The sequence below is a fragment of the Colossoma macropomum genome, unplaced genomic scaffold (genome assembly GCF_904425465.1).
Source record: "Colossoma macropomum unplaced genomic scaffold, Colossoma_macropomum, whole genome shotgun sequence".
NCBI classification, from domain to species: Eukaryota; Metazoa; Chordata; class Actinopteri; order Characiformes; family Serrasalmidae; genus Colossoma; species Colossoma macropomum.
In genome coordinates, this window is record NW_023494806.1 from 32,630,372 (window position 1) to 32,656,730 (window position 26,359).

A 26,359-nucleotide genomic window follows, 5' to 3' on the forward strand; every position below is an offset into this window, starting at 1 on the left:
TTTTCACTGAGTATCACAAAAAGGATACTTATCTGCTAATGGAACAAACATAGTTAATTTTGTTAATGCTTTGATTCTTGCAAAAGTGCTGTATTTCAAACCTTTTGTCTTTACTCAAATACTGAAAAGTCTTTTTCTGAACAGTAAAGTTCCACTGTGAAGAGCTTGCCAGACCTGCACATTGCATGGCAGTTGTGGTGCAGCAAAAGCTGCCCTGTTATGTGGTGGAAAACAGATTTGAACTTTATACAAATAAGTCTGAAGATTTTCAGTTAGAGAAAGTTAACATGGTCACAGATAGAACCAAAATTTCACTCATATGGAGCTCTGAGGTTACTTGCCAATGTAGATGGCATGCTAGTAACTCACTGATTTAAAGCTGGGCCAAAGAACTTTCACTAGTCTCTTGTATTAAATCCATTCATGTTGAGAATATGTGATCATTCTGTTGAATAAAAACAGAGATACTTAACCTCTATTACCTGTATGTCTACCTTTGTTACAATACACACAGTAAAAATAAACTTTACTTGACCTCAGCAACTGTGTCATTGTTTTTTTCATTATTATTATTTTGTGCTGATATGAACCAATAAGGCAGCTCTCTGCAAAAATAAAATTCACTGTCATCTTGATAGAAACATAGAACAGAAAAAGGAGTGCAGTGAAATGTTAAACATTTTTTTGGAGCATAGCAATTTGATCAGGTGGCTATGACAACAATCACTGAGTAACTCTGAGTAATGAGCTCAAAAACAAAACATTTCCAAATTATTTTTTTTATTATAGATTCAAATGTATTCAGTGACAAACCCAATTCCAAAAAAGTTGGAACAAGAAGTAAAATGCAAATTATACTTAATGCAGTTGTAAATTTATTTTAAGCTGTATTTGTACAATTCAAACAGTACAAAGTCAAGATATTTATATTATTTAATATTTAATGTTTTATTTTATGGACATCATTGTTTAGCTCATTCTGAAATTGATAAATGCAACACATTACAAAAAAGTTGGGGCAGGGACAATGTAAGACTGAAAATATTGTGAAATGTTCAAAAAACATTTTAAACATGTATGGATATAAAAGAAGCATCCAGGAAAGATCAAGTCCTTAATGAGCTGGGATATGTTAAGGCTTGCCACTTTGCCAAAATGCATCAGCAAAAAATCCAACTGTTTAAAAAATAACATTCCTCAGCAAAAGATTGCAAGGATTTTAGGCATTTCACCTTCAACTGTGTATAACATCAAAAAATTCAAGGAATCAAGAGAATAATGGCCAAAAGCTACAAATACATGTCTGTAGCCTTTGACCCTTCAGATTGCACTACATTAAAAACTAAACCCAATTTGCTTAGGAACACTTTTACAAACTGTTGTCAATAAACACCGTCTGTAGCTGTGTCCACAAATACATTATACAGTGGAAGTCATATGTCAATAGCATCCAGAAACACCGCCGACTTCTCTGGGCCTGAGCTTATCTGAAATGGACTGATGCACTGGAAACACGCATTGTGGTCTGACGAGTCAGATTGTTTATGGAAATAACTGATGTTTGTTCCCTAAAACGAAAACGTAAAGGACCATCCTGATTGTAAGCAGCAGAAAGTTCAAAAGCTAGGGCCTGTCATGGTATGAGAGGATATTCTTTGGTATCCTCCACATCTGTGTACACATTTTGAAGCAAAAAATGCTGCCTATTATGCACTCATGTTTATTTCAATATGACAAAGATTTTGACACTAATGTTTTTACCATGTTAATGACAGAGTTATGATGCGTTACACTACATTTCTGTAACATGGCTGCAGGAATTCACTTTTATTCAGCCACAAGAGCAGCAGTGAGATTGTACAGTGATGTTGGGCAATTAAGCCTGACATCCATCAAAGAAAAGGGACAACAGAGAAGATAGTAAAGTGGTAAAATTCTTGTGTGTCTGGAATTTGTTGTACAATTGTATTCTATGTTACGTGTCCAGGCTGGATCTCTCTCTCTCTCTCTCCCTCTCGTTTTCTCGCTCATTCGCTGTCTCTCTCTTCCACTGTTTGTCTCACATGTCTCCTCCCCTGCCTGGTTCCTATCTGTTTAATAGGTTGGTCGAGGCGTCAGTCGCCGTTAGAGGCTCGACGTCTACCATTTGATGACCAATCATCACGCAGAGTTCCGGCACTGGGGGAGGGACCTCAGATTTAAAAGCAGCCCGGCAAAGCTCATCGAGAGGCCTGAGTTCCCCCTGTGCTCATAGCTGTGTAGTGTGCTATTGTTCTTTGTTGGTCATACATGCAGACACATAAGCTTTGTACTGTTTTACTCATGTAGCTTTTGTATATTGCTGATTCTAGTATCTGCGATAGTTCTGTCATGCCAGTTTGGTGATTTGTCTTAACCATGTCAGCTTTGTGCCTTTATGCCTCTTAGTTAAATCACACACACATACACATTTTCTAAACTGCTTATCCTTCTGGGTTGCGGAGTGGTGCTGGAGCCTATCCCAGCAGTCACTGGGCAGAAGGCAGGACACACCTTGGACAGGTCACCAGTCCATCACAGGTAGTTAAATCATACTAGCTTTGCCTCGCTGCTTTGCATCTCTCTGGTTATATTCCTCTTTCATACGCTGCGGTGCTTTCTTGGGGTTCTGGACAGGCTAGATACATTTTTCATACCTTTTACGCCACGTAGTAGCCCAATGTATAGACACATTAGGTAAGGGGTGGGCGCCATGCTTTGTATTTACAATTTTGGTATAGGTGCGATCAGTGTAGATAGCTCTTTTGTTTTGCTGTTAGGTGAGAACCTTAACTACAGAGGTAGGATAGATTTTTTTTGTTAGTTTTTTTTTGATGATTTCTTTCATTTCAGTTCATTTCCTTTAGTGCTGTCAATCTCTAGAATCTCTTTCACTTTAGCAGCAGGTATAACTGCCATTTTATAAATATTGTTAATAGTGTAAATAATCACATTCTTGGAAGACTCACTGTGGTCCTAGTGTGGTTGTAACATTATCCTAGCATGCATTAAATGGTAAAAAATAAACAGAAACCAGTTCATGTCTTGTTCCTTCCTGGTTCGTTCGTTGTTTGGGACTCCGACACAGCCTCAGTCTTTAAGTCTAGGCTAAAAACCTTCTTGTTTAATCAAGCCTTGGGTAATTAGTTTTTCCCATGAGCTAAAGAGCACAGATCTGTGGGTTCATGGACATAGAGTATTATGGTAAACTGGGAGTGTTGGTGCTGTCGTCCCGCTGTTCTTACGTGTTCACTCAGATTTGTTGACAGAGGAGCGGAAGGGTGCCGACATCTCAGGGAGCCTCATGTTACCTTCTGGCTCTCCATTTTAGTTAGGTTGTGATAGCTCGACCTGCCGGAGTCTCTGCTGCACTCTGTTAATACTGTAAACTGTAATCATTCTTTACAGAACTAACTCGCTGTGTTTTCTTTTACTTTGCCGAGTTGAGCAACTGCCCATGATGCTGTTGGTTTAATTGCCTTGGTTGGGTGCTCACCAAATGATTCAAACTTCCCATCACTATAATTGACTGAAAGCTGAATAGACTAACACTGGTATTCACAGTAAGTGATATATCTAGAACTTCCACCCATTGTAAATCAAATCATAATGGTTGATTCCACTACAGCTAAGCAAGCTCTCCAATCAATGGGAGAGCTTACTTGGCTGTATCTATGTAGACACCATGGGGGAAAAAGTCCTACTTTGACCATTTTGAAGGCCCAGAAGGTCCTGAGGGTTCCTCACTGGTATTGGTTTTCTGGAAGCGTTGTCTTTGTTCACATACAATAGCAGGGCATTTTCTCCATCCTCACCTGGGGGACTTTCGCCATCTTTGTATTGGCCTAAAAGGTGATGATTTATAGAACGATCCCACACCACTATATCAGGAACACTTGTATGAGCGAAACTTACCGCATGTGGACACATATGATTTTTTATACAAAAATAAACTGCCTTGCTCATCTAAAGGCAAAGGGAACTTTTTCAGCCACTGTGGGTTAAATGCTAGAGCTAACAGTTTAACGTTAGATGAGATGCTTTATTGTCTTCTACACAAGGTAACCTATTTTCTACCTATTCAAACCTATTTTACCAATCAGTGACTAAAATACCTCGTCTGTTGCTAGGTTGCTAGAATATATACACTGACATCAGATCGGAGACATGCAGTAGTACTAGAGATGTTAGTTAGAATAGGGTTAAAGTGAAAACCCACTAACGACACGGTTTATATCAGACTAGATTAACTGTAGATAAGCTCAAGGTTGGCTTGAGAACAGATCTTCTTTAAATTGGAGCTGAGCTAAGCTGCTCACCAAGAACTACAACTTGTCCATTCATCCAGAGCTCCAAAACTCCAGTGCTGATTCAAATGTAGGTCTACTGTACTCCTTAACTCTTATGATGGTGGCTTCTCATTGCAGGCTCTTGCATATTCTGGCATAACTGGCAATTCTCTACTTGTATGAAATGATTGATTTGAAATGCTGTGTAGTTTCATCTGGTGTTATTTTCTTGCTCTTCACAGACAAACATCATGGTCTTCTCTCCTCACCTGATCTACCTTACCGTCCTGGTTCTGACATCTCATGTGATGTTAAGCGATGCTGCTGTCCGTGTGCAGGGCCTCCGAGCCAACAACCTGCCAGGCGATGGTGTTCTCAACCACACCGACGTGCACGTCAAGGTGTACTGCAGCGGAGTCTACGGCGGCAGGACCGACACCGTTAGGGGCTCAGCCAACCCCAGCTGGGCCTCAGAATTCAGCTTCCTCAACTGCAAGCCTGGATCATCCCTGTTGTTGCAGGTGTGGGATGAAAACCCTGTGAATGATAACCACCTGGGCAACTGTTCAGTCGGAGTGTCAGTTGGCTCTCGTAGTTTTATGTGCACACTGAAAAAAGGCACTCTGTCCTTCAGCTATTCTGCCAACTGAACATCTCTGTGAAATGTTAGAATATTGATGCCATTGTTCAGGCACAACAGGCTGTTTTTATAGGACATCTGTGAACACTGCTGATATGTAACAGTCAGCAAATCAGACTCTTTCTGAACCTGCATGTTTATTCTGCAAACTGTGAACTACTTTTTGCACTGAGACGCAATGTTTAACAAGTTTAACAATTAAAAAAGTGATTTCATGCAAATGTGCCTCTAATTCAATGCTCTGAAAGCAAATATATATATATATAATGTATTAGGAAACCTACACATTAAACCTACAGAAGCTTTTATACAAGCTTTCTACAAGATTTTGGAGTGTCTGTGGGAATTTTTGCCCATTCAGCCAGAAGAGCATTTGTGAGGTCAGACACTGATGTTGGACGAGAGGGCCTGGCTTGCAATCTTCATTCTAGTTCATCCCAAAGGTGTTCAGTGGAGTTGAGGTCAGGGCTCTGTGAGCGTCAGTCAAGTTCTTCCACACCAACCTCACCCAGCCATGTCTTTATGGACCTTGCTTTGTGCACTAGGGCTCAGTCATGCTGGAACAGAAAAGGTTCTTCCCCAAACTGGGGATGCTGAAGCATTAAGATTTCCCTTCGCTGGAACTAAGGGCTGCGATGGACTGGCGACCTGTCCAGGGTGTATCCTGCCTTTCGCCCAATGACAGCTGGGATAGGCTCCAGCACCCCACCGCGACCCAGAAGGATAAACAGTTTAGATGATGTATGTATGTATGTATGTATGGAACTAAGGGTTCCAGGCCAACCCCTGAAAAACAACCCCATAGCATCATCCCTCCTCCACCAAACTTTACAGTCAGCACAATGCAGTCAGGCAGCTAAGGGTCTCCTGGCATTCACCAAACCCAGACTCATCCATCAGACTGCCAGTCACTTCACACAGTGTCCAGAGTCCAGTGGCAGTGTGCCTCACACCACTCCATCTGATGCTTGGCACTGTGCTTGGTGATGTAAGGCCTGCATGCAGCTACCGAAACCCATGCCATGAAGCTCCTGGTGCAGTTTTTGTGCTGATGTTAATGCCAGAGGAGGTTTGGAAGCAGTTATTGAGTCAGCAGGGCGTTGGTGACTTTTATGCTCTATGCTCCTCAGCACTCTGCGACTCGCTCTGTAACTTTACATGGTCTGACACTTCGTGGCTGAGTTGCTGTGGTTCCTAAACTCTTCTACTTTCAAATAATAACACTCACAATTGATCATGAAATATCTAGGAGAGAAGAAATTTTGCGAACTGACTTGTTTCGACAGTGGTGTCCTATTACAGCACCACACTCGAATTCAGGGAGCTCTTTAGAACGACCCATTCTTCCACAAACGTTTGTAAAGGCAGACTGCATGGCTAGGTCCTTGATTTTATACACTTTTAGTAATGGGACTGAATTAAACATCTGAATGATTAAATGATTAAGTGATGAGTTATGAAATGAAATTCTATATCAAGGAAGAATGGGAAAATATGTGCTGTATGAAACTACAGCAATTGGTCTCCTCAGTTCCCAAAGACTCACAAAGTGTTTTTAAAAGCAGTGGTGATGCAACACAGTGGTAAAAATGTCCCTGTCCCAAATTTTTTAAATGTGTTGTTAGCATCAAATTCAAAATGGACATATTTGAAAAAAAAAACAAAAAACAACATTTCAACATTTGCTATGTTGTCTTTGTACTATTTTCAATTAAATACAGGGTTTCAATGATTTGCGCATCATTGCATTCTTTTTTTATTATTTCTTTTATTTAGTTATTGCATTTTGTATTTTATTTGCATTTTGCACAGTATCCCAATTTTTCTGGAAATGGAGTTGTGCGTATATTCATATTCCACGACATATAAACATGAAATATCTCATTATTTAGTCAAACTGAAAGGAAGGGATTAGAACTCAGTCATTTTCTGTCTACTGGGTTTTACTTATTTAATCAAAATAAAAATTAACTTTTGAAATGCACCAAAATATATAAAGCACCATAAGATCAGCAGGGGGCGCTGTTGCATGTTTATCTCTCATCTCACTTAATCTCCAAACACTCACACTGGCAGGAAGCTCTGTTTACTCTGTGTGGTGCACCAGTGCTGTTACCACCCATCTGTCACTTTTATATACTTTACATATACATCTAATCAGCCATGATGTCCACCTCCGACCACACGTCCAGCTCCAAAACTCCCCCACAGAGAGTTAATCCACAAAATTGTTATGGGGACACTGCCTGAGGCTTGAGACATTGTTTTATGGGACTTTTGCTACAAGATTTAGTGCTAAAGTGTGTTTTTATGTGTGTTCTATTTATGGTGGAGGGATACATGCAGGATATTGTGAGGCAGAATATTAATGTATTTTACACTATTTTACCATCATCATTACATTTATAAACTTGTAGGTTCACTGATGGTTTTGAATAGTAAATAAAATGTCTATATTTGTGTTGTAGACATGACGACCCCTGGTCCTATCACCACCACTGTAAAGAAATCAGTAATGCAGAAATGCAGTGATGATATTTAAAGTGTCCACATTAACAATAATATGTGTTAAATATCACGGCATACTTTATTATTGAAAACAGAATATTGGCAAATGGCACGAGTCTACACTAAGGATCCTGGTAACATCAAGACCGTAGTACCTCACCAAAGTGTGGGGAGTGGCCTGCGTGCAGCAGAGCAGATCACCTGCAAAGAGAGCCCTAAAATGGGGTTCAGGACGCAACCGCACCCTTGAGGCTCAACAGAAGATATTACCCATCCGTCAGGGGTGTGGTTTCTACAAGTCAGTATAACAGGCTTTGCTTCAGTGTAGCTTTCCCCTAAAAGAAGACACAAAGAGCTGGGCGCTCTTTCTGAAAACAGAAGTGGCCCTGATCTGTTTTGAGACGTGGGTCCTATGAGCATTTTTATATGTGGACCACTTTTGGGTCACATGCAGTATGCCAGAGCTGACCATATACTAGCAGTGCCATGTCTTTGCCAGAAGTGGCCCACATCTGCATGCTATGTGGGTAATTAGTATTTCACACCTTGCTCATGTAATTTGTAAGTTCCTTGGCATTGTTTTAGTACATTAAACCATGTTGAGCTTTTATCACATTAAGAGTTTTAGAATGTCCCCTGAAAACAGGCTGAGCCGAGAGACACAGCAGTGGCTCCAGACTGAGCCAGACCTCAGCAGTTCTCGAACATGTTCACTCAGTTGAACCGGTCAGATGTGCCAGTTTCTGCTACGATCTGCTGAAAACTCCAAAGAGCTGAACCCCTACATAAACACAGATATAGTAAATATTCTGAATTTAGATTTTGTCTGTGGCCTGTTAGCATGTTAGCTTTCTAGTTTTAGCGGTTTGACAAAATGATTCAAACTTCCCATCACAACTGATTGAGACCCCGTTAGACTACCACTGGAATTCGCAGTCAGTGACAACATATCTAGAACTTCCAGAAGGCCTGAAGTGAGGTTTTTTTTTCTTACAAAATTGGTTCCACCCATTATAAATCAAAAAATTATTGGCTGATTTCACTATTACTTCCTAATTATTCCTAATTAAGCTGATGTGTAAGTTCTCCAGCCAAGCTCCAATGGAATATGGAATTTGAACCAATGGGAGATCTAAGTAGACATGATGGGGAAAAAATATTCTAATTGGCCAATTTCTATTGGGCGTTTGAAGATTTTTACCCTTTTTTCCAACCAAAACTTTACAATAAAATAAGAGAGTTACTACAATACTGGCAGAATAATTCTACAGTCATGGTGATTCTATTGCATTAAAATAATTCAATAGAATTGCAGATAGGTTGGTGATGTCTGGACACACAAATCGGACCTGACCACTTGCAAATAACAGCGTTGACAGTCATCTCAAAAAATCTGATCCGAGAAACAAATCCGATTTGCCTGCAGTCTGAACATAAACAGTCGAGTCACATTATTATTACCAGCTAATACCAGAGTAACCGCCGTGTGCAGCACAGACAGCAGCTAGAGAGCCTGGGAGTGACTCAATAAGGTCCAGGTAGATTGTCACAGGCATCTGGAACCATGCTGACTGCAGTGCATCCCACAGCTGCGGGGGGGAGGATCCAGAGAGCTAACACGAAAATCGAGGCAGTCCCAAAGATGCTCAATCGGGTTCAAGTCTGGGGAATTAGGGGTAGTATTCGGAAATCTTGGTCATGCTCTTCCAATCAATGTCGGACATTTCTAGCCATGTGACATGTTGCATTATCTTGCTGGAAGATCCCATCCGCCCCAGGGAAGACGATCAGCATGTGTGGATGTACGTGATCTGCAAGGATGGATTCATACCCAAATCGGTTTGCATTCCACATGGATGAGAGGACCCAGAGAATGCCACGAAAACATTCCCCAGACCATAAGTTGCATCAGCTACGCGCCGTCAAAAGTAGGACGTGGTCATAATAACATGACTCGACTGTGTAGTATTAAATACCCAGTCGGTTGCTAAGTTGCTAGAATATAGTAACATGCACTTTTGCACTGCATTAACTTTTTTCAGTGTCTACTTTTCATGTTTACAGGTCTACATGCGAGAAGTTGACCTTGCAAGAATCTCATCAACTTTTGACTATTTTCCTTAACAGTGGCATTGAATCATAGACATGGCGAACTAGCTATTTCTCTTAGGGCATTTCCCCCATTATCCTGAATATATCCCGCCTCCAGGACCGGTTCTGGGCCAATTTGAGGGGATGGGCTCATTATCGCTGGTTTGCTTTCGGACACAAGAATTCCATCTGAACCCTCGATCGACTGTGAAATTCCATACGTCACTTTTCCATGTGCAGGTTTGCAAAACGGTAGGCACTAGCTTCATCTACTGGCTGATTTTTATTATTTTCCTTGGATACAAATGCTTGAGCAGTGAAGAAAGGTTTTTGGCCATGCGGGCCAGCTCGAGACATAAGAGGGGAAGTGATGCAATAAGTCGAAGCAGTCACGTTACAAATTAAACCAATCACGCAACCCCACATGCAGCGCTGGGGGCAGATAGCCTCCACACGTGCAGCAGACCGCACCAGAATTCGCTGGAACCCCAGACCAACGATTTTGCATTACGACTTTGTTACTTTTTCAATAAACTACTTATTTACTCATTTAAATTCATTTTCTTTATTAAGGCTTGGATTCAAGTGAATTATAACTGCAATACCAATACTTCATGCTGCTATTTAATAGCAGATGTAAATGTGTTATCAGACTTACTGAAGTCTAGTTACATTTGGTATATAATTCTTTTAAAATACAACATTTTGGTAAGAAAAGGATTTTAAAAATATATTGGTATCTTGGCACTTTTGTGAAATGAGTCATGCTATAGAAACATCTATTTTTGTGTCCCTAGCATTTACAGATATACACTTGAAAAACATGTCAGGCTTATTTCTATTATTTCTATTTTAAAATAAAACAAGTTATTTTAACAATTACACCTTCTTAAGCCTCAATTTAGCAATATTGGTTTTTAAATCAATTATACAGAATTCCAAGCACCACAGAAGTCTCCTCACACTCATGTGTAAAGAGTGAGTGCTGTATTTTGAGGTAAAAAAAACGTTTTTCTACAATTTTAACTGCAATAATCTATACATGACTATGAAATATATTATTTAAATGACATTAAGAAAACAAATGCCAAATAAACAGTATAAAATATATAATGAAAGTTGTTGCCCCAGGAGTCGTGTCACTGGTGTTACTGCATAACAAAAATCTCTTATTTTGAAATAAAAATCACACTGATGACATTACTTGACTTCCTTTTACCTATTTTCTGAGGATCTATGAAGAAAAGCATATAGTGAGTCCACTGTGTCTTTCAGTTATCAGAAATTTTCTCATTCAGCTCATAATTTCATATGAAGCTTTTAGCTGAAGTCACTGGTGTGACCTACTTTATTCTTAGGTAATTGTGAAAAAATAGAATACAAATGGATTAAATTTCATATTTTAGTGGATATTCCATGATTGACAACATGTGGTTTAATGCTCTGTAACAGACATGCATTGTTCATTAAAAATGTCCCTGCTGTTACCTTTCTGATGTGTAACACCAGTGATGATCAGTAACACCAGTGACTCCTATGGATAGTTAAAAAAAGTGGACGTTTTTGTAGAATGACCCATATATTGCTGCCTTTGAAGCGTGTCCTTTTCCACGGAACAGGTGTTCCACTTATCATACAAGTAAAATTGGAAAATTCCCACTTTTCCTGAACAGAAGAGATATCTTGTTTCATATTTACGTTTTAGTACATATTTACTCTACTCCACCCAAAGCCGTTCTCATTGGCTGAAATATATCAGACTAGGTTAACTGTTGATAAGCTCAAGGCTGGTTTGAGAACAGATCTTGCTTAAATTAGGGCTGAACTAAGCTGCTCACCAAGAACTGCAACTCATCCATTCATTCAGAACTCCAAAACTCCAGCTTTCAGATTCAAATGTAGGCCTTAACTCCTATTTTGGTGGCTTCTCATTGCAGGCTCTTGCATATATCCAGTGTTCTTCTCTGTGTTCTTCACAGACAACACCATGGCTTTCTCTTTTCGTCTGATATCCCTCGCCGCCCTGCTCCTGGCATCTCACGCGATGTTAAGCGATGCTGCTGTCCGTGTTCGGAACCTCCGAGCCAACAACCTGCCAAGCGACGCTTCTGGAAACCTCCCCGACGCGTTGGTCAAGGTGTGGTGTGGCAGCAACTACGGCGGCAGGACCGAGACCATTAAGGGCACGCATAGCCCCATCTGGGCTAAAGAGTTCAACTTCCCGAGCTGCAGGTTTGGATCTACTCTGAGGTTTGAGGTGTGGGATGAAGACCTTAAGTATGATGAACAACTGGGCATCTGTTCACTTGCAGTGTCAATCGGGTCATATAGTCGTACGTGCACCCTGAAAAAAGGCGCTCTATCCTTCAGCTACATTGCCAACTGAACATCTTTGCAAAAAAACATCTAATGTTGGACTAGTGATGCTATTGTTTAGGTAGAATAGGCTTTTTGTTCAGTAAATCTGTGAACACTCATCACATCAAACTCTTTCTGAATTTCTTTCTGTCTAAAGTCTAACAACAATTAATAAAGTGATTTTGTGCAAACTGCAAACAATTCAGTGCTCTCAAATAAAAAAATTACACACGTATCTCTTTTCAGTGAGGTACATATTATTGAAATTTTTATTGAAATACCACTGGTGTTGGTAATATGGTAATATACACCGACTTAAAGCACAGCCCCACCTTACCTGAAAAAAATGGATAAAGTGAAAAACCATGTGTTCCAGAGTCTAAAACACCAAAACCTATATTCAGTACAGGCTGAACACATCTACACTTAGGAAGCTTGTGACAGCTTACAAAACACCAAAGATAAGAGTATACAGCTGTGTATTCATTGAGGAGTGTGTGCATGAATATATAAAACTTGACGTTTAGGCTTACTGAAAGATTCTTTATTGAAATGCTACTGGTGTTAATATGGTAAAATGTGGTTAAATGGTTTGTTGCTCTACAGAGGATTTTGTTGTACGTCCAATAGACCACACAGACTTAAAGCACTGCCCCACTTTACCTGAAAAAAACATGGTTAAAGTGAAAAACGTCTTTCATCGTCCAAAACACCAATAAAAAATGATATTCAGTACAGGTTGAACACATTTACAAGAGGCTTGTGACAGCTCACAAATATCTCATTATTTAGTCAAATTGAAAGGAATGGTGGAACAAAAGACATGACTTGAGTAGAAACACAAAAGAAGCAGGTCGAAAATCTACTTAAGTACTGAGTACTGCAGTGGAACATCTACTACATTAAGCATTTTTCAGCGTAGGAACTGAAGATTGTGACTCAGTTCTTCTGTTTTTGGGATTTTTTTGGTCTAAAATAAAAAGCTGGTTTCTTAGGGTGCTCCACTAAAACTCTCACCCTAGAATCGCCCCTGAATACATACATACATACATACATACATACATACATACGTCATCTAAACCGCTTATCCTTCTGGGTCGCGGTGGGGTGCTGGAGCCTATCCCAGCAGTCATTGGGCGGAAGGCAGGATACACCCTGGACAGGTCGCCAGTCCATCACAGGGCAGCCCCTGAATACAACTTTTTTAAAAAATATTTTACATGGTGCTCCCTGGGACTTTGAATATTTTTAAACAGACACTAAAGCATATTTGTACATTTGTTATTCTGCATTCCAAGTACTTTGAGACCCAAAAACAACTTTAAACATTAATTTGTAACATTAACATTAAATGATAAATAATATACTACAATTATTTAACAATGCATTCCTACTGTAAATCAACAAAGTAAAGTTTCTGTTTTGAGATTTGATCACCAATTTTGAAGTAGGCATTCAAATTTGGATAGTAGGATTATTAATTCTGTGTTATCCAAAAGCTGTCTATCCATCTGTAACAATTTTGGGTATAATGAGTTTTGAAAATAATAACAGCTGACCTATAATGGAAAACATTTTAATTTCTCTAACAAAGATGGTATAAATCAAAATTTAGCACTAATATTTCTTCTATGTGCAAAGCCCACTCCCAACAAAGTTTGGTCTATAATGTGATTTTTTTTTCAGAACCTTTATTATAACCTAATTCTTGATGCTAAACAGCTTTTTTAATCACTTTAGAATCATCTTCAGCTCTGTTCATCATTCTGAGTCTAACTGAGCTTCACTGCACAACCCAGGAGATGAAGGCAAAGTTTCTGGCATGTTAGATAAAGGGTTGAAGAGAAAACCTAATCACATGGTTTCAGGGTCAGCACACATGCTGTCTATGGGTAATGCATACATGCATTTGTTAGTCAGATGGCTGAGTTCCAGTTGTAATCTACACGTACGCATTTTTAAATACAGGTGCTCAATTTCTCATATAAGTAAAATTTGAAAATTCACACTTCATACACAAACTGAATACAGGAGATATCTAGTTTCATATCTAAGTTTTAGTGCATATTTACTCTAATCCACCCAGAGCCATTCTCATTGGCTGAAATATATCAGACTAGGTCAACTGTAGATAAGCTCAAGGTTGGCTTGGGAACAGATCTTCTTTAAATTGGGGCTGAGCTAAGCTGCTCACCAAGAACTACAACTCGTCCATTCATCCAGAGCTCCAAAACTCCAGCCTTCAGATTCAAATATAGGCCTTAACTCCTATCTTGGTAGTTTCTCATTGAAAGCTCTTGCATATTTCTTCTTTGCTTTTTTAATACTTAGCCACTGAGCTCTCTCAGACTTCAAATGCTGTGTAGTTCCATCCAGTTTCATCTTCTTGTTCTTCACAGACGTTGTGCACTTCGACTATACCGCCAACTGAAGATCTCTGTATAAAAATATCTAAATGTTAGTAATGTTAGACTAGTGATGCCATTGTCTGGGTAGAATAGGCTTTTTGTTTAGTAAATCTGTGTATATTGCTGATATCCAACACTCATCACATCAAACTCTTTTTCAGAATCTCAGAATCTGCCTTTTTATTCTGCAAAATTGAAATGTCTAACATGTTTAACAACAATTAAAAAAGTGATTTCAGGCAAATTGCCTCTAATTCAGTGCTCTCAAAACAAAACGTTACATGTGATATTTAGGCTTACTGAAAGATTCTTACTTGAAATACTACTAGTGTTGTTAACATGGTGAAATGTGCACACTCAGACTTACCTGACCTGAAAAAAAAATGGTTAAAATAAAAAATATCTATCTTAAGTGTTCCAGGGTCCTAAACACCAATAAAAAAACTATATTCAACACATCTAGATTTAGGAGGCTTGTGACAGCTCACAGAACACAGAGGATATGAGTATACAGTTGTGTGCAAAAGTTTGGGCACCCCTGGCCAAATGACTAATAGTCCTTTTGGTGTGTTGCACACCTTTCCAGTTTTTACACCATGAAATATCTCAATATTTAGTCAAATTGAAAAGAAAAAGTTAAGGACTCATTTTCTTTCTACTGGCTTTTCAATTAGAACTAAAATTAACTTGAACTGTTCAAATTAAAAGCCCATGAAACGCACCCAGAATATGTAACGCCACAACAGACGAGATGGGGAATGCTGCAGACCGGAGCCCTAAAGGGGAGGGAACTGGGGGCGGGAGTCTGTCAATCATTTTTTTGCATCAACCAATTAAATAACTACTCTTGGCCATCAATCACATTTTCATTGGCCAACGGCAGATTAGAACGAGCTGTCCGTCAGTTTTTGCATTAGCCAATTTAAGGGTCTGTCTGCAGACATGCGCTCTCAGCCTGACCTGCACCGCCAGCCTGTTAACGACGGGCTCTACTAGTGGGCGTTGCCTGTTTATCTCATTTCCTCTGACGCATTCGGCGGGAACCCTTTGGATTCTGTAGTGCTCCAGCGCCGCGACCACACATCTGTCATTGATATAAACATATAACCAGCCATATGATGTCTTCTGTACTGAACTGTATTGTTGCAGTTTGTCCTGATATGGGAATCGGGAGGAACGGCAATCTGCCCTGGCACCCTATTAGATTAAGGTAACAGCAGCAGCTGCTCTCAGCTCACTGAAGATCTTTGTATTCAGGACAAGTCCTGCATGAATTCGCCTTTAAGTTAATATTGCACGTAAACCCGTTACTAAACTCGGCATGTTAACTAGTTAGCTAACCTAACGTTAGCGTTTAAAACTAGCTAATGCGTTCACTGAGGTTGAGGTGAACACGGTAAACACTGCTGTTAAACATCTTAACCAACGAACAGTGGTGGATATATAGCTTAAAGTCTTTGGGAAAATAATTTACACCGGTATTAAACCGAAGAGTGCGCATGTTTAGGTTGAAAACTGAAGTAAACCAAAGTAGCTAGCTTAGCTTCATTTGTTAGCTAGTGTCTATTTTCAAATTTCCCCGCGAGCCAACTGAACAAAAATTCAAAATAACGGTTTCTGGCCAGCAGTCACAACGGCAGCACCAATCTAACGTAATGTTTTATGTACTTTTAATCGTGGACGTTTACAATAATAACGTTACCTGAAGTCCAGTCGCCTGTACTACCACCCCACCGGTCAACAAGCTGGATGACCACCTTCAACAGCTGTTTTCTCTCAGCAGAAGACCGTGATGTGGTGGCACTGTCCACAGTTTTGTTCGGAATATGTCTGTTCACTTTAGCTCTGAACAGCAAGATATTTAGCCACTCTTAACCTAGATGTGAGGTGTATGTTGAAACAGCACTACTACTAAATAAAATTATCTTTTGAGTATTTTAACGTCGAATGTCTCCACTGTTGTATTAAATAAAGTCTTTCCTTCACATAAACTGAATGGAATCCCTGTCTTTGATAACCTGAGTCGTTGCACAGCTGCTTCTCTGTTTCCCTCAGGGTAGCAACGTTGGCTAACTTTACTAACTGCTCTTCATTTGTTCTGTTAGAGTTTGGGTATAACACATACTACAGTATCCGCTGTTTAAATATCTGCTGTATAAACCCTCAAAAAACTTTCACGAGTATTTTAATGCTTCACAAATATTAAAATATTGATATTTCATCGTGTATTAGAAAGACGGGCCACTCAGACATTGGAGTCCAAAAGTGCAGTTGGCTTCACAGTTCAGAGTCCAAAGTAAAAAGGCTTGTGAAAAGTGGTTGTTTGGATGGTGAACTCTAGTTACTCCAAGGCATCTTGGCTGAATGTTAATCTATGGGGGGAAATAGTTTTTTAAGCTAGTCCTGTGAAATCATCATGAATTTATAGTTTTATTCCTCTTTTAAATCATTATAGAAAAACGTGATCTTGTCCTGTCATTATATAGAGTGACTGATGTGCAAAACCAGACCTCATGACTTTGGCTGGGTGAACACTAAAGTATTACATTCAGCTCACTTTTCACCTGTGACAAATAGTAAGTGAATTAGAGTCATTGCACCTGCTTTGGTTCTGGTGATAGGCCTCACTTTGTGTGTATGAACAAGTAGCGAAAAATTTACAGCCATTTTTGAACACCTGTGTGATACAGTAAATTGTGGATGCTTGTGTTTGCAGTAAGGAATTCAAACACTTTCAGAAGATGACGATGACTCCTACTGTAGAAGGTAACACAATGGAAGTCAGCATACATCACATTCTTTATTTTAATGCACATTATTACTTTACCTGTATTCTTCTGTAAACTGAACATGTTATGTGCAAATGATTTGACAGGTAAAAAGAATGTGGTCCTAATGGGCAGAAAGACCTGGTTCTCGATACCTCCGCAGAACCGGCCTCTAAAGAACAGAATCAACGTTGTTCTCAGCAGAGAGCTCAAGTAAGAATAATGTTTTGGCTAACACAGCCTGCTCAGTGAAATGCAAGTAATTAGTGTTTGGGTAAGAAAGTTTTTGGTAGTATATACAAAGGAGAATTTGTTATAAGTTAGCTTTACAAAAGTAGTTACCATTACCTTAACAGTCAGATGAAGGACTGTCAGTTTGTTAAGGCATTCCCACAGTCAGGTATTGACCTAATCAAGGCCTTAGACCTGTCTCACTTTCACAAAGCAGGTTTTTGTTTTGTTTGTTTGCTTGTTTGTTTTTTGTCTTAAGCCTTATTCAGATTGGATTAGTTTCACCAGAGGAGGCTCCACTATGTAATTTGTAATGGATTCGACTGGCAGATTCATATGGGATAAAGTATATGTGTAATTTCCTCAGATTTCCTCAGATAGCCCAAATCAAAACATCATAGCCTGGATCGTTCACATCATCTTTAGTTTAGATTAGAATTAAATGGATCCAAACAACAAAAATAAACTTTGAGTGAATACCAGGTAGAATAGTATTTGTTGTTACATTAATGTGAAGTTGATTCAAACTGGACTACAATAACCAGCGGAGCCCTAAGTTTGAGAAATTATAGGTAAATGGTCATTCGATCCATAAGTATTACTAAGCAGACTTGTAAAAACTACAGAAATTACAGATTCTTGTTGGATTAAAGTCACATATCTCATAGTTCATCCCTCAAATTACAATATTTAGTTTAAGCTGTTTTTTCTTTTTCATGATGTTAGATCACTTTTTTACTGGGCTACATTGCTATGGCAACTTAGGCTGCATGCCTTGCCTCTTTGAGAGCACATTCAGTTCATGATTTGGGGTCATAAACAGCTCTTTGATCAATCGGGGCAGGCTTCTAGTGGAGGTAGACCCCTTTGGTACTTTTTTCTTTTTTTGAAAAATAAGATCTCATGTTTTTCATGATTGGTCATTGTGCATGGAGATTAAACATAGTTTGAGTAGCTAAACCTAACAGAGCATTTATTAGGTTTTGTGAAAGTCAGGAATGCTAAGTTGAACAGTCCCTGCACAAGATATTGTTTGCTATTTATCACAGTATTGACCTTTGCTGTACTGATATGCAAATGAGCCCTTTAATAAATGACAAATTTCCATTGTGTACATGCAAGCATCCTGAACAACCTCAGATGTTCCTGATAAGTTTCTGTGGGTGAGAACTCAGGTGTTCCAACAATGGTAAAATAATGCAGGCCAGTCTTAACCATGTCACTTCAAGATGTTTGTAATATATTTCAAAGCATATTGCAGTCACAGTACATAGTACAGTCACAGTATAGTATTTGCTCATATTGTGCAGCCATAACTACAGCATTTTTGGTTTAGGACGCCTCCAGAGGGAGCACACTATCTGGCATCTGACTTCAGCTCAGCTCTCAGCCTGCTGAACACTCCAGAGCTAGCATCTCAAGCCGACCAGATCTGGGTCATTGGTGGGAGCTCATTATACAAGGTGAGCAGCTTCAGACAGACTAAGAAAGATACATTCATCATTTCAGGAGTGCTGTCTATGGCTGTACAGCGTATTGTTTGTTAATCATTACTACAACAAACAGATGAGACTTTAACCAGTGACAAAAGTTCTGTTTTTTTTTTTCACGTTTATTTTTTCTCAAATTGTGCCGTGTCAGCACTTTAACCAGTCTTAGTTCCAGATAGATGTTTCTATTTTGATGAATCAAGGTATTATTATAATCCAATAATAGGCCTCTTACAATTATTACATAATCACTGATTTGAGCTGATTTGAACACCTTTAGAGGGCAGCCATGAGTAACTTCTGTTTATTTGATGGTTGTTAATAACAGCTTTAGAGGGCAGTGTTAAGTAATGTTGACTTATTTGAGCTGTGTCTGTCCTCAGTTGGGAGATACTAAGCACTAGTAGGTGGCGTTCATAGGTAGCAGGAGGAAATCCATACAAAATGGTGAAAGAACCCAGACTCCTAAACGTGCACGCTTAGAAAACCTTTGACCCCAGTTAGTTTTATAGGAGTTTGCATATGACAGACATGAGTTTGTCAGGCAGAATGACTGAAAAACACTCAGTAGCTGACTTGCTTCTGGTCACATGGGGGGTAAAGGTAAAGCTTACCTGCATGGTAACCCTGACCACTGCAGAGAAGTAATTTCCTACCCCAGTAAACTGACCTTTCTGGAACAGAGTGCTCTGTACCCATAAGTGTAAATAGTACTTTTTTCTGTAACTTTTATTGAGTGTTACAGTAAGAATTGTATGTTCTTTTTTATTTATTAGCCAATTAATTGATCAAGTAAATAATTCCTGACTTGTGTAGATGTTTTATTATGTGCAAGCATGAATGCTGCTGCTGAGAGTGACATGATGTGTAGCCAGAGCCGTTTTGAAGGTTGTGATATAAATCGTACTGTTGGTTTACTGTTGCTGCAACAGTGGCAAAAGCCAAAGTGTATTAATATTTGAACGCATCAGTAAGTGACTTTCTGCCATGGAGAGTGTCTGCTGATTACTTAGTTATAGATAGCTGGTTATATGAATTAATCACATCCAAGAGTGATGATGATTATGTAACCAATTGTGTTTTTTGGGTTGGGTAGTATATTCCTTTTACTAATTACTAAGATATTTGATGTTTTCCCTGACTAATTTATTTTGTAAATGTACACTTATTCCAAATTTGATGCCTGTAACATGTTCCAAAAGGACTGGGAAAGGATCATGTTTACCTCTGTGTTAATTACCCTTTCCTTCTTAACAACCGTTTATAATCATTTGCGGTGCGCAACCTGATGCAGGTTGAGTGCAATCAGTAGTGGTTTTCGTCCTTGCCGTTTACACACAGAGATTTCTCCAGAGTCCCTGAATCTTTAGATGATGTAAGGGTGGCATGATATTTAAAAGAAGTTACAAAAAACAGACTTGCACAGGTAAAATAAAAGACTGACGATATAAACCACACTAATTTAGTACGCCAACTTAAAATGCAATTAATTGTTTACCTAAGTAAACAAGTAAACACCCTAATTCATGCTACAACGGCGTTTTAGGACCACTGTTAATGAAAATAAAAATAGTAGACTTTAAGAATAAAGTCTTAATATTTTGAGAAAAAAATTGCACCAGCCTGTTATTACTATAAGAAACGGCTGAAACAGGTGTGCAGGAAACTGTGTTTATTTAGATTAAAGAGCCAGAGGAGTCTGTCTGTTTCGTTGAAGGAGAATCGCAGGCAGGGTCGTCTACACGGCTATCGGGGCTACATCTCCGCGCCATTTTAAAGAGGGCATGAAGTTTCACAGACAATGAGAATGATAATCAAAATGATTGATCCACAAGGAGGCAGTGGGACTCTGGCGTGCCAGTACAGCAACTGAGACCCCAGCGCGCTACACTACAATTAGCCCTGTCTGTCTGACTGTCTAAACTTTATGGTGTTAAAATTATGACTACTGGAAAGAATAAAAGTCAGTACTAAAACACAGTGTAATGTCCTTAAATGGAACATAGTATAATCGCAGCATTAATTTACACTAAACACCAAACAGTGCTAAAGCTAATATTTCTAACTGAACACATGCATACATGTGAGTACACTCAGCATATTGAGCTGGATGTTCCAGCAGTTTCTCTGCTCACCCTCCTCGCTTTACAGTCTGTTGCTGTGGGAACTGCGCTGCTCAAGGATGCTTTTACAAAAGCCAGTTTCTTCATCCCCACATGTCTCCCTCCCTCTTTTCTCTCTTGGTCACTGAGCATCTTTTTACCTTTTTAAGGTTGCTTTTAGTGTATTGAACTGATCGGTGGTGCTCACTGTTGAACAGCTGAGTTTGGACTGTATCAATGAAAAGTCACTGCTTATTTTTTTGGTGTGACTGCTTATGCATTCTCATTTATTAAACGTATTTTGTAAGTGTCCTGTGTTGTGCAGGCATGGCTTGTAGTTGCAGAAGAATAGAGAATGTACTTCTGATATTCATAACAAGACAGATTTCTCATGTTTAAAACAGGGAAATAAAATTCTTGTTAATTTATGAAGGGGTTTTTTGTGAAGAAAAGGGAATGCAAAGATTGTAGATGCAAGTTAAAATCACATATGACAGTGCGTTTGCTCACAAAGTCAAATTTTTCTCACTTTTCAACAGGAGGCAATGGAGAGCTCTGGACAAAAGCGCCTGTTTGTAACAAGGATTCTGAAGCAGTTTGACTGTGACACGTTCATTCCTAAGATCAACCTGGACAAGTACACGCTGCTGCCTGAGTGAGTGGTACAATAATCATGTGCTAGTACATGCTCCCTTTTAATTTTAGCCCTTTTCTAGTGGTTATTATCTAACAGTTAAAGCACACTGACAACAGAAATATGGACAGTGGACAACAGAAATACGTAAAGTGATGTGGCTTTTGAGCTCTCCTGCAGCAGTCTGCAGTTTCTCTAACATGTCACATTATTTAGAAGGAAGAATGAGCCATAAACCTCAGCAGGATCTAATGAACGCATGTGTTTGCAGAAACAACTTACAAACCCGAAGGCAAAAAAAGTTTAGCGTTTATCTTCATTAAATCAGTCAATGCTAAAAAGCACGTCAGCTGAAGAGTCCATTGAACGCAGCTTCACCATACCGCGTTTGTGTTTTACTGTTGATCTGATGCTGCTCAAACTGTTTGAATGCATCTGCGCTGGCCAGCACAGGAGAGCAAGGAAAGAGTTTATAATCCTTATTACTCATTTTCAGTACCATTCAGATTCTTTAAGTGTTATATTTTGATACTTTATTGTAGAACTGTTTAATAATTTAGATTTTTTTCAGCCAAACTTCTCAGCCTTTTTTCTCTTCCGGCTGAAACCCAAAAGTGATGAAACGTTTCGGCAGCCGAAATTTCATTCTGTTTCTAGTTTTAAGTTTTATCTAACTATACTGTTCCAGGAGGTCTTGTCATTTGCCTAGGCTTGTAAATTTCTAGTTGAAGTCTACACTCCTACCACGGAAGGCCAGTCTGAAATGGGCTCTAAAGGGTACTAATATTGCTCCCCGTGACCTCCTCAGCCACAGACTGTCCATGTTGGCCTTAAGTTGGAGCTCATTTATGCACTTGTAAACAGCCCTTTTATTAGGTTCACTATTTCTCTTTGTAGTGATTTTTACATTTACATTACAAGGGCGCAAATGGATTTGTTGGCACACGTGTCTGGCTTTGAATTCAACACTGAAAAGTTGAAATCAACAGAGGCTCTAGGCTCTCTTGTGACATAAAAGTGGCATGAGCCATCAGCATAGAGTTGTACCTAATGTCAAGTTATTGCACTCAGCAGTCATTTGGAGAGTACTTACAGGGCCAATGAAAGCACAACACACCATTATTATCTTTTACTCCAGCTCATCTGACAGACGTGCCGAGCAGGCCGAGCCCCTTGTGTATGTCCACAGACATCTGTCTGTTTTAAACCGTTTAGATGACTTAGCGATGCAAAAAGACAGCTAACCATTATGGGGGGACTCTTGGGTGAATGTGTTACACTGTAAGATTTCTTGACAGCAAAAAGCCATCAGGGATACTAATTAAAGCCTAAAACGTTGAACAGTAAACAAGGCTTTTTGATGGTCAACTTAGATGCTTGCCGGCAGTATACATTCTCCAGTTTAATTTGGTGTTCTGGCCTGAAACTAGCTTTTAATATGTTCTTATTCTTGTTATGATCTATTATGTAGCGCAGCACTGCATCCTTCAGCATTGTCAGTTTGACATATTGCTTTTATTCATCAATGCTTTTTCACTACAACACCCAGCATGTTTTATGCAAATGCATCATACAACTGTTAGGAATCCCTGTGGTGTCATCCAATCCTGACTGCAAGCCTAGCCATATATGTGTGTGTGTGTGTGTGTGTGTGTGTGTGTGTATATATATATATATATATATATATATATATATATATATATATATATATATATATATATATATATATATATATTTATAAAATCAAGTACACATTTACGCTTATATAATCCACATTGACTTACAAAAGTGCTTTGTTGTCCACTACCTTGCGCTAAGACACTGCCAGAAACGAGTCAGTGCTGAGACAATTCAAATTAGGATTGCCTGCAAGTGCAGTATATGTGGAGAAGCAAACGACAGAGCCAGAGCAATTGGGTAGCACACTGGATAAGCTATGCACGCTGGAAACCAGGGTTCGATTCCCCAGCCGGGCAGCTTTTTTAGTTGAAAATTGAAAAAGTCTGCCCCAACAAAAATCATTACAAAGCCATTATAGTTTTTCAGAATAATTCCAACATCAAGATACATCAGAATGCGATTTCCTAGTCTATAAACCAGAAATCTCACACTACAGACTTCTGCAGCAGCACTATAGGACGCAAGTTGGAATGACATATTAGTGTCTTTTTAAGAACCATAAACTGTCTGAACAGTACAATCCACCAGAGGGCAATGTAGAGACTGCATCTTGTGTTTTGGGAGTCTTTCTGGCTGGGGGATTGGGGTCATAGAGATGTTTGAGTTATTGCAATGTTCTACCCTAAACAGAAAAGGCCGTTAAATGTTAAATGTTAACATGTTAAATATACATAAGCTGTTGGATAAACATGTTAAATGCATGTTCATTCTTAGTGGTAGATATTATTGAAGTAGTGTTATGACCTTATTAGAACTTAGCCATTATAATTGGTAAGTATTTTTTTTTAATCGTGTGTGGGTAGGAAGAGGGTTAATACAGTCTCAGCTATTTTTAATTGAGAATTTTTTGTGTCTAGGTTTCCCGGAGTCCCTACCGGATTACAGGAGGAAAACGGCCTGCAGTATGTATTTGAGGTGTATGAGAGCAAAGACCATTGATAAGCACAGTGCAAGAAAGATCTTTAACAGCTGTTGAGAACTTTCTAAGAGAAGACGCCACGGTGGTCAACATTTTCTTACATGGACTGATGTGAAAAAAGGGCCCTTGGACCTGTTTGTGGTCGATATTGATTAAAAGGTTGAAGCCCAGAGCACAAGGAGTATCTTTGAAACAAACCTTTTTTGTCAATCTTTTTGAACATATTAAATACTTCTTTTCAGTTGTTTGGTGCATACTGTCTTATAACAGTAATCAGATGAACAGTACTGTGCAAAAGTCAGACCCCCCCCTTTTGTTTCTTTAACTTCCAGTCAAATTGCCATCAAGTGCAAGTTATTTTTCAGCATCAGGAAAAAAGCAGGAAATATATTAAACGGAAAAGTACACAAAAGCCTCCAACACTAAGTATATCGAATCTAACAGTGTTTAATTTGTCTGCTCTTTACTTTTGCGCACCCTACTGCCCTTCTTCCATGCTTCCGATCTTAAAACACACCAGTTACAGCTGTGTTCCCCCCAACAAAAGCTGTTCCTAAAGATCTCACTCACATTATGTTCCCCTTTAAAGAGGCATTCATGCAAGCACCTACTCAAAGTCAGCTGCCTTCAGATGTCTTTCTCAGGAGCATCTAAAATGGCTGAAGGAAATATTTCTGTTTTAGATATAAAATAAACCACTTACATAAGTACAACCCAATTTCCAAAAAAGTTGGGATGCTGTACAGAATGTAAATAAAAATAATGTCAACCATATTTCAAATGTTGAAACTGAAGTTTTATTGTTTTTTGAAAAATATATGCCCATTTTGAATTTGATGCCAATAAAGTTGGGACAGGGGCATGTTCACTACTGTGTTTCATCACCTCCTCTTTTAACAACACTCTGTAAGCATTTAGGAACTGAGGAGACACTGCTGTAGTTTTGAAAGTGAAATGTTTTCCCATTCTTGTTTGATATTGGATTTCAGCTGCTCATCAGTTCAGGGGCTCATTTGTCGTATTTTTCATTTCATAATGCAGAAAATGTTTTCAGTGGTGACAGGTCTGGACTGCAGGCAGGCCAGTTTAGCACCCAGACTCTTTTAATACAGAGCAATGCTGTTGTAATATGTGCAGAATGTGGTTTGACATTGTCTTGCTGAAATAAGCAAGGCCTTCCCTGAAAAAGATGTTGTCTGGAAGGCAGCATATGTTGCCAAAACATGTTTATATCATTCAGTATTAATGGTGCCTTCACAGATGTGCCAGTCACCCATGCCCTGTGCACGATTGCCGCAAATATCATTATGAATACTGGCTTTTGATCTGTGCACTGATAACAAGCTGAGTCGTCTTTAGCCAGGAGGACACAGTGTCCATGATGTCCAAAAAGAATTTCAATCTCTGATTCATCAAACCACGGGACACTTTTCCACTTCAGCTTAGTCCATTTTAAATGAGCTCGGGCCCAGAGAAGATGGCAGCGTTTCTGGATCCTGTTTATATGGTTTTTTCTTTGCGTTTAAGAGTTTTAACTTGCATTTGTGGATGCAGCGACAAATTGTTTTCACAGGCAGCAGTTTTTAGAAGTGTTCCTGAGCCCATGCAGTGATTTCCTCTACAGAATCATGTCTGTTTTTAATGCAGTGCCGCCTGAGGGCCCAAAGATGATGGCCAGTAAACACTGACTTTTGGTCTTGTCCCTTGCATACAGAGATTTCTCCAGATTCTCTAAATCTTTTTATGATATTATGTACCGTAGATGATGAAAAGCTGAAGTTCTTTGCTATTTTACATTGAGAAACGTTATTCTTGAATTTTTGCACTATTTGATCGTGTGGTCTTTCACAGAGTGCTGAACCCCTCCTCATCTTTACTTCTGAAAGACTCAGCCTCTCTGGGATGCTCATTTATACCCAATTATGTTACGGACCTGTTATCAATCAACCACCAGGTGTTTTTTTAGCATTACACAACTTTACCAGCCTTTTGTTGCCCCCGTCCCAACTTTTTTGGAATGTGTTTTTGGCATCAAATTCTAAATGGGCAAATATTTTTCAAAAAACTAACATTTCTCAGTTTCAACATTAGATATGTTGTCTTTGTACTATTTTCAATTAAATATAAGGTTTAAATGATCTGCACATCATTGCATTTAGGTTTATTTACATTTTGCACAGCAGCCTAACATTTCGGGAAATGGGGTTGTAAGAGGAAAGTAAA

The 26,359-nt window shown here is 39.1% G+C and overlaps 1 protein-coding gene across 1 annotated transcript; it reads left to right on the top strand.

The window, feature by feature from the left end:
* The first annotated feature begins 15,261 nt into the window (after positions 1–15,261).
* dhfr (dihydrofolate reductase) lies at positions 15,262–24,381 on the top strand. The gene is made up of 6 exons (XM_036599052.1): positions 15,262–15,522; positions 17,029–17,078; positions 17,188–17,293; positions 18,648–18,774; positions 21,443–21,558; positions 24,075–24,381. The coding sequence occupies exons 1-6, from the start codon at positions 15,428–15,430 to the stop codon at positions 24,154–24,156; spliced, it is 576 nt and encodes a 191-aa protein (XP_036454945.1). The 5' UTR covers positions 15,262–15,427; the 3' UTR covers positions 24,157–24,381.
* The last annotated feature ends 1,978 nt before the right edge of the window (positions 24,382–26,359 follow it).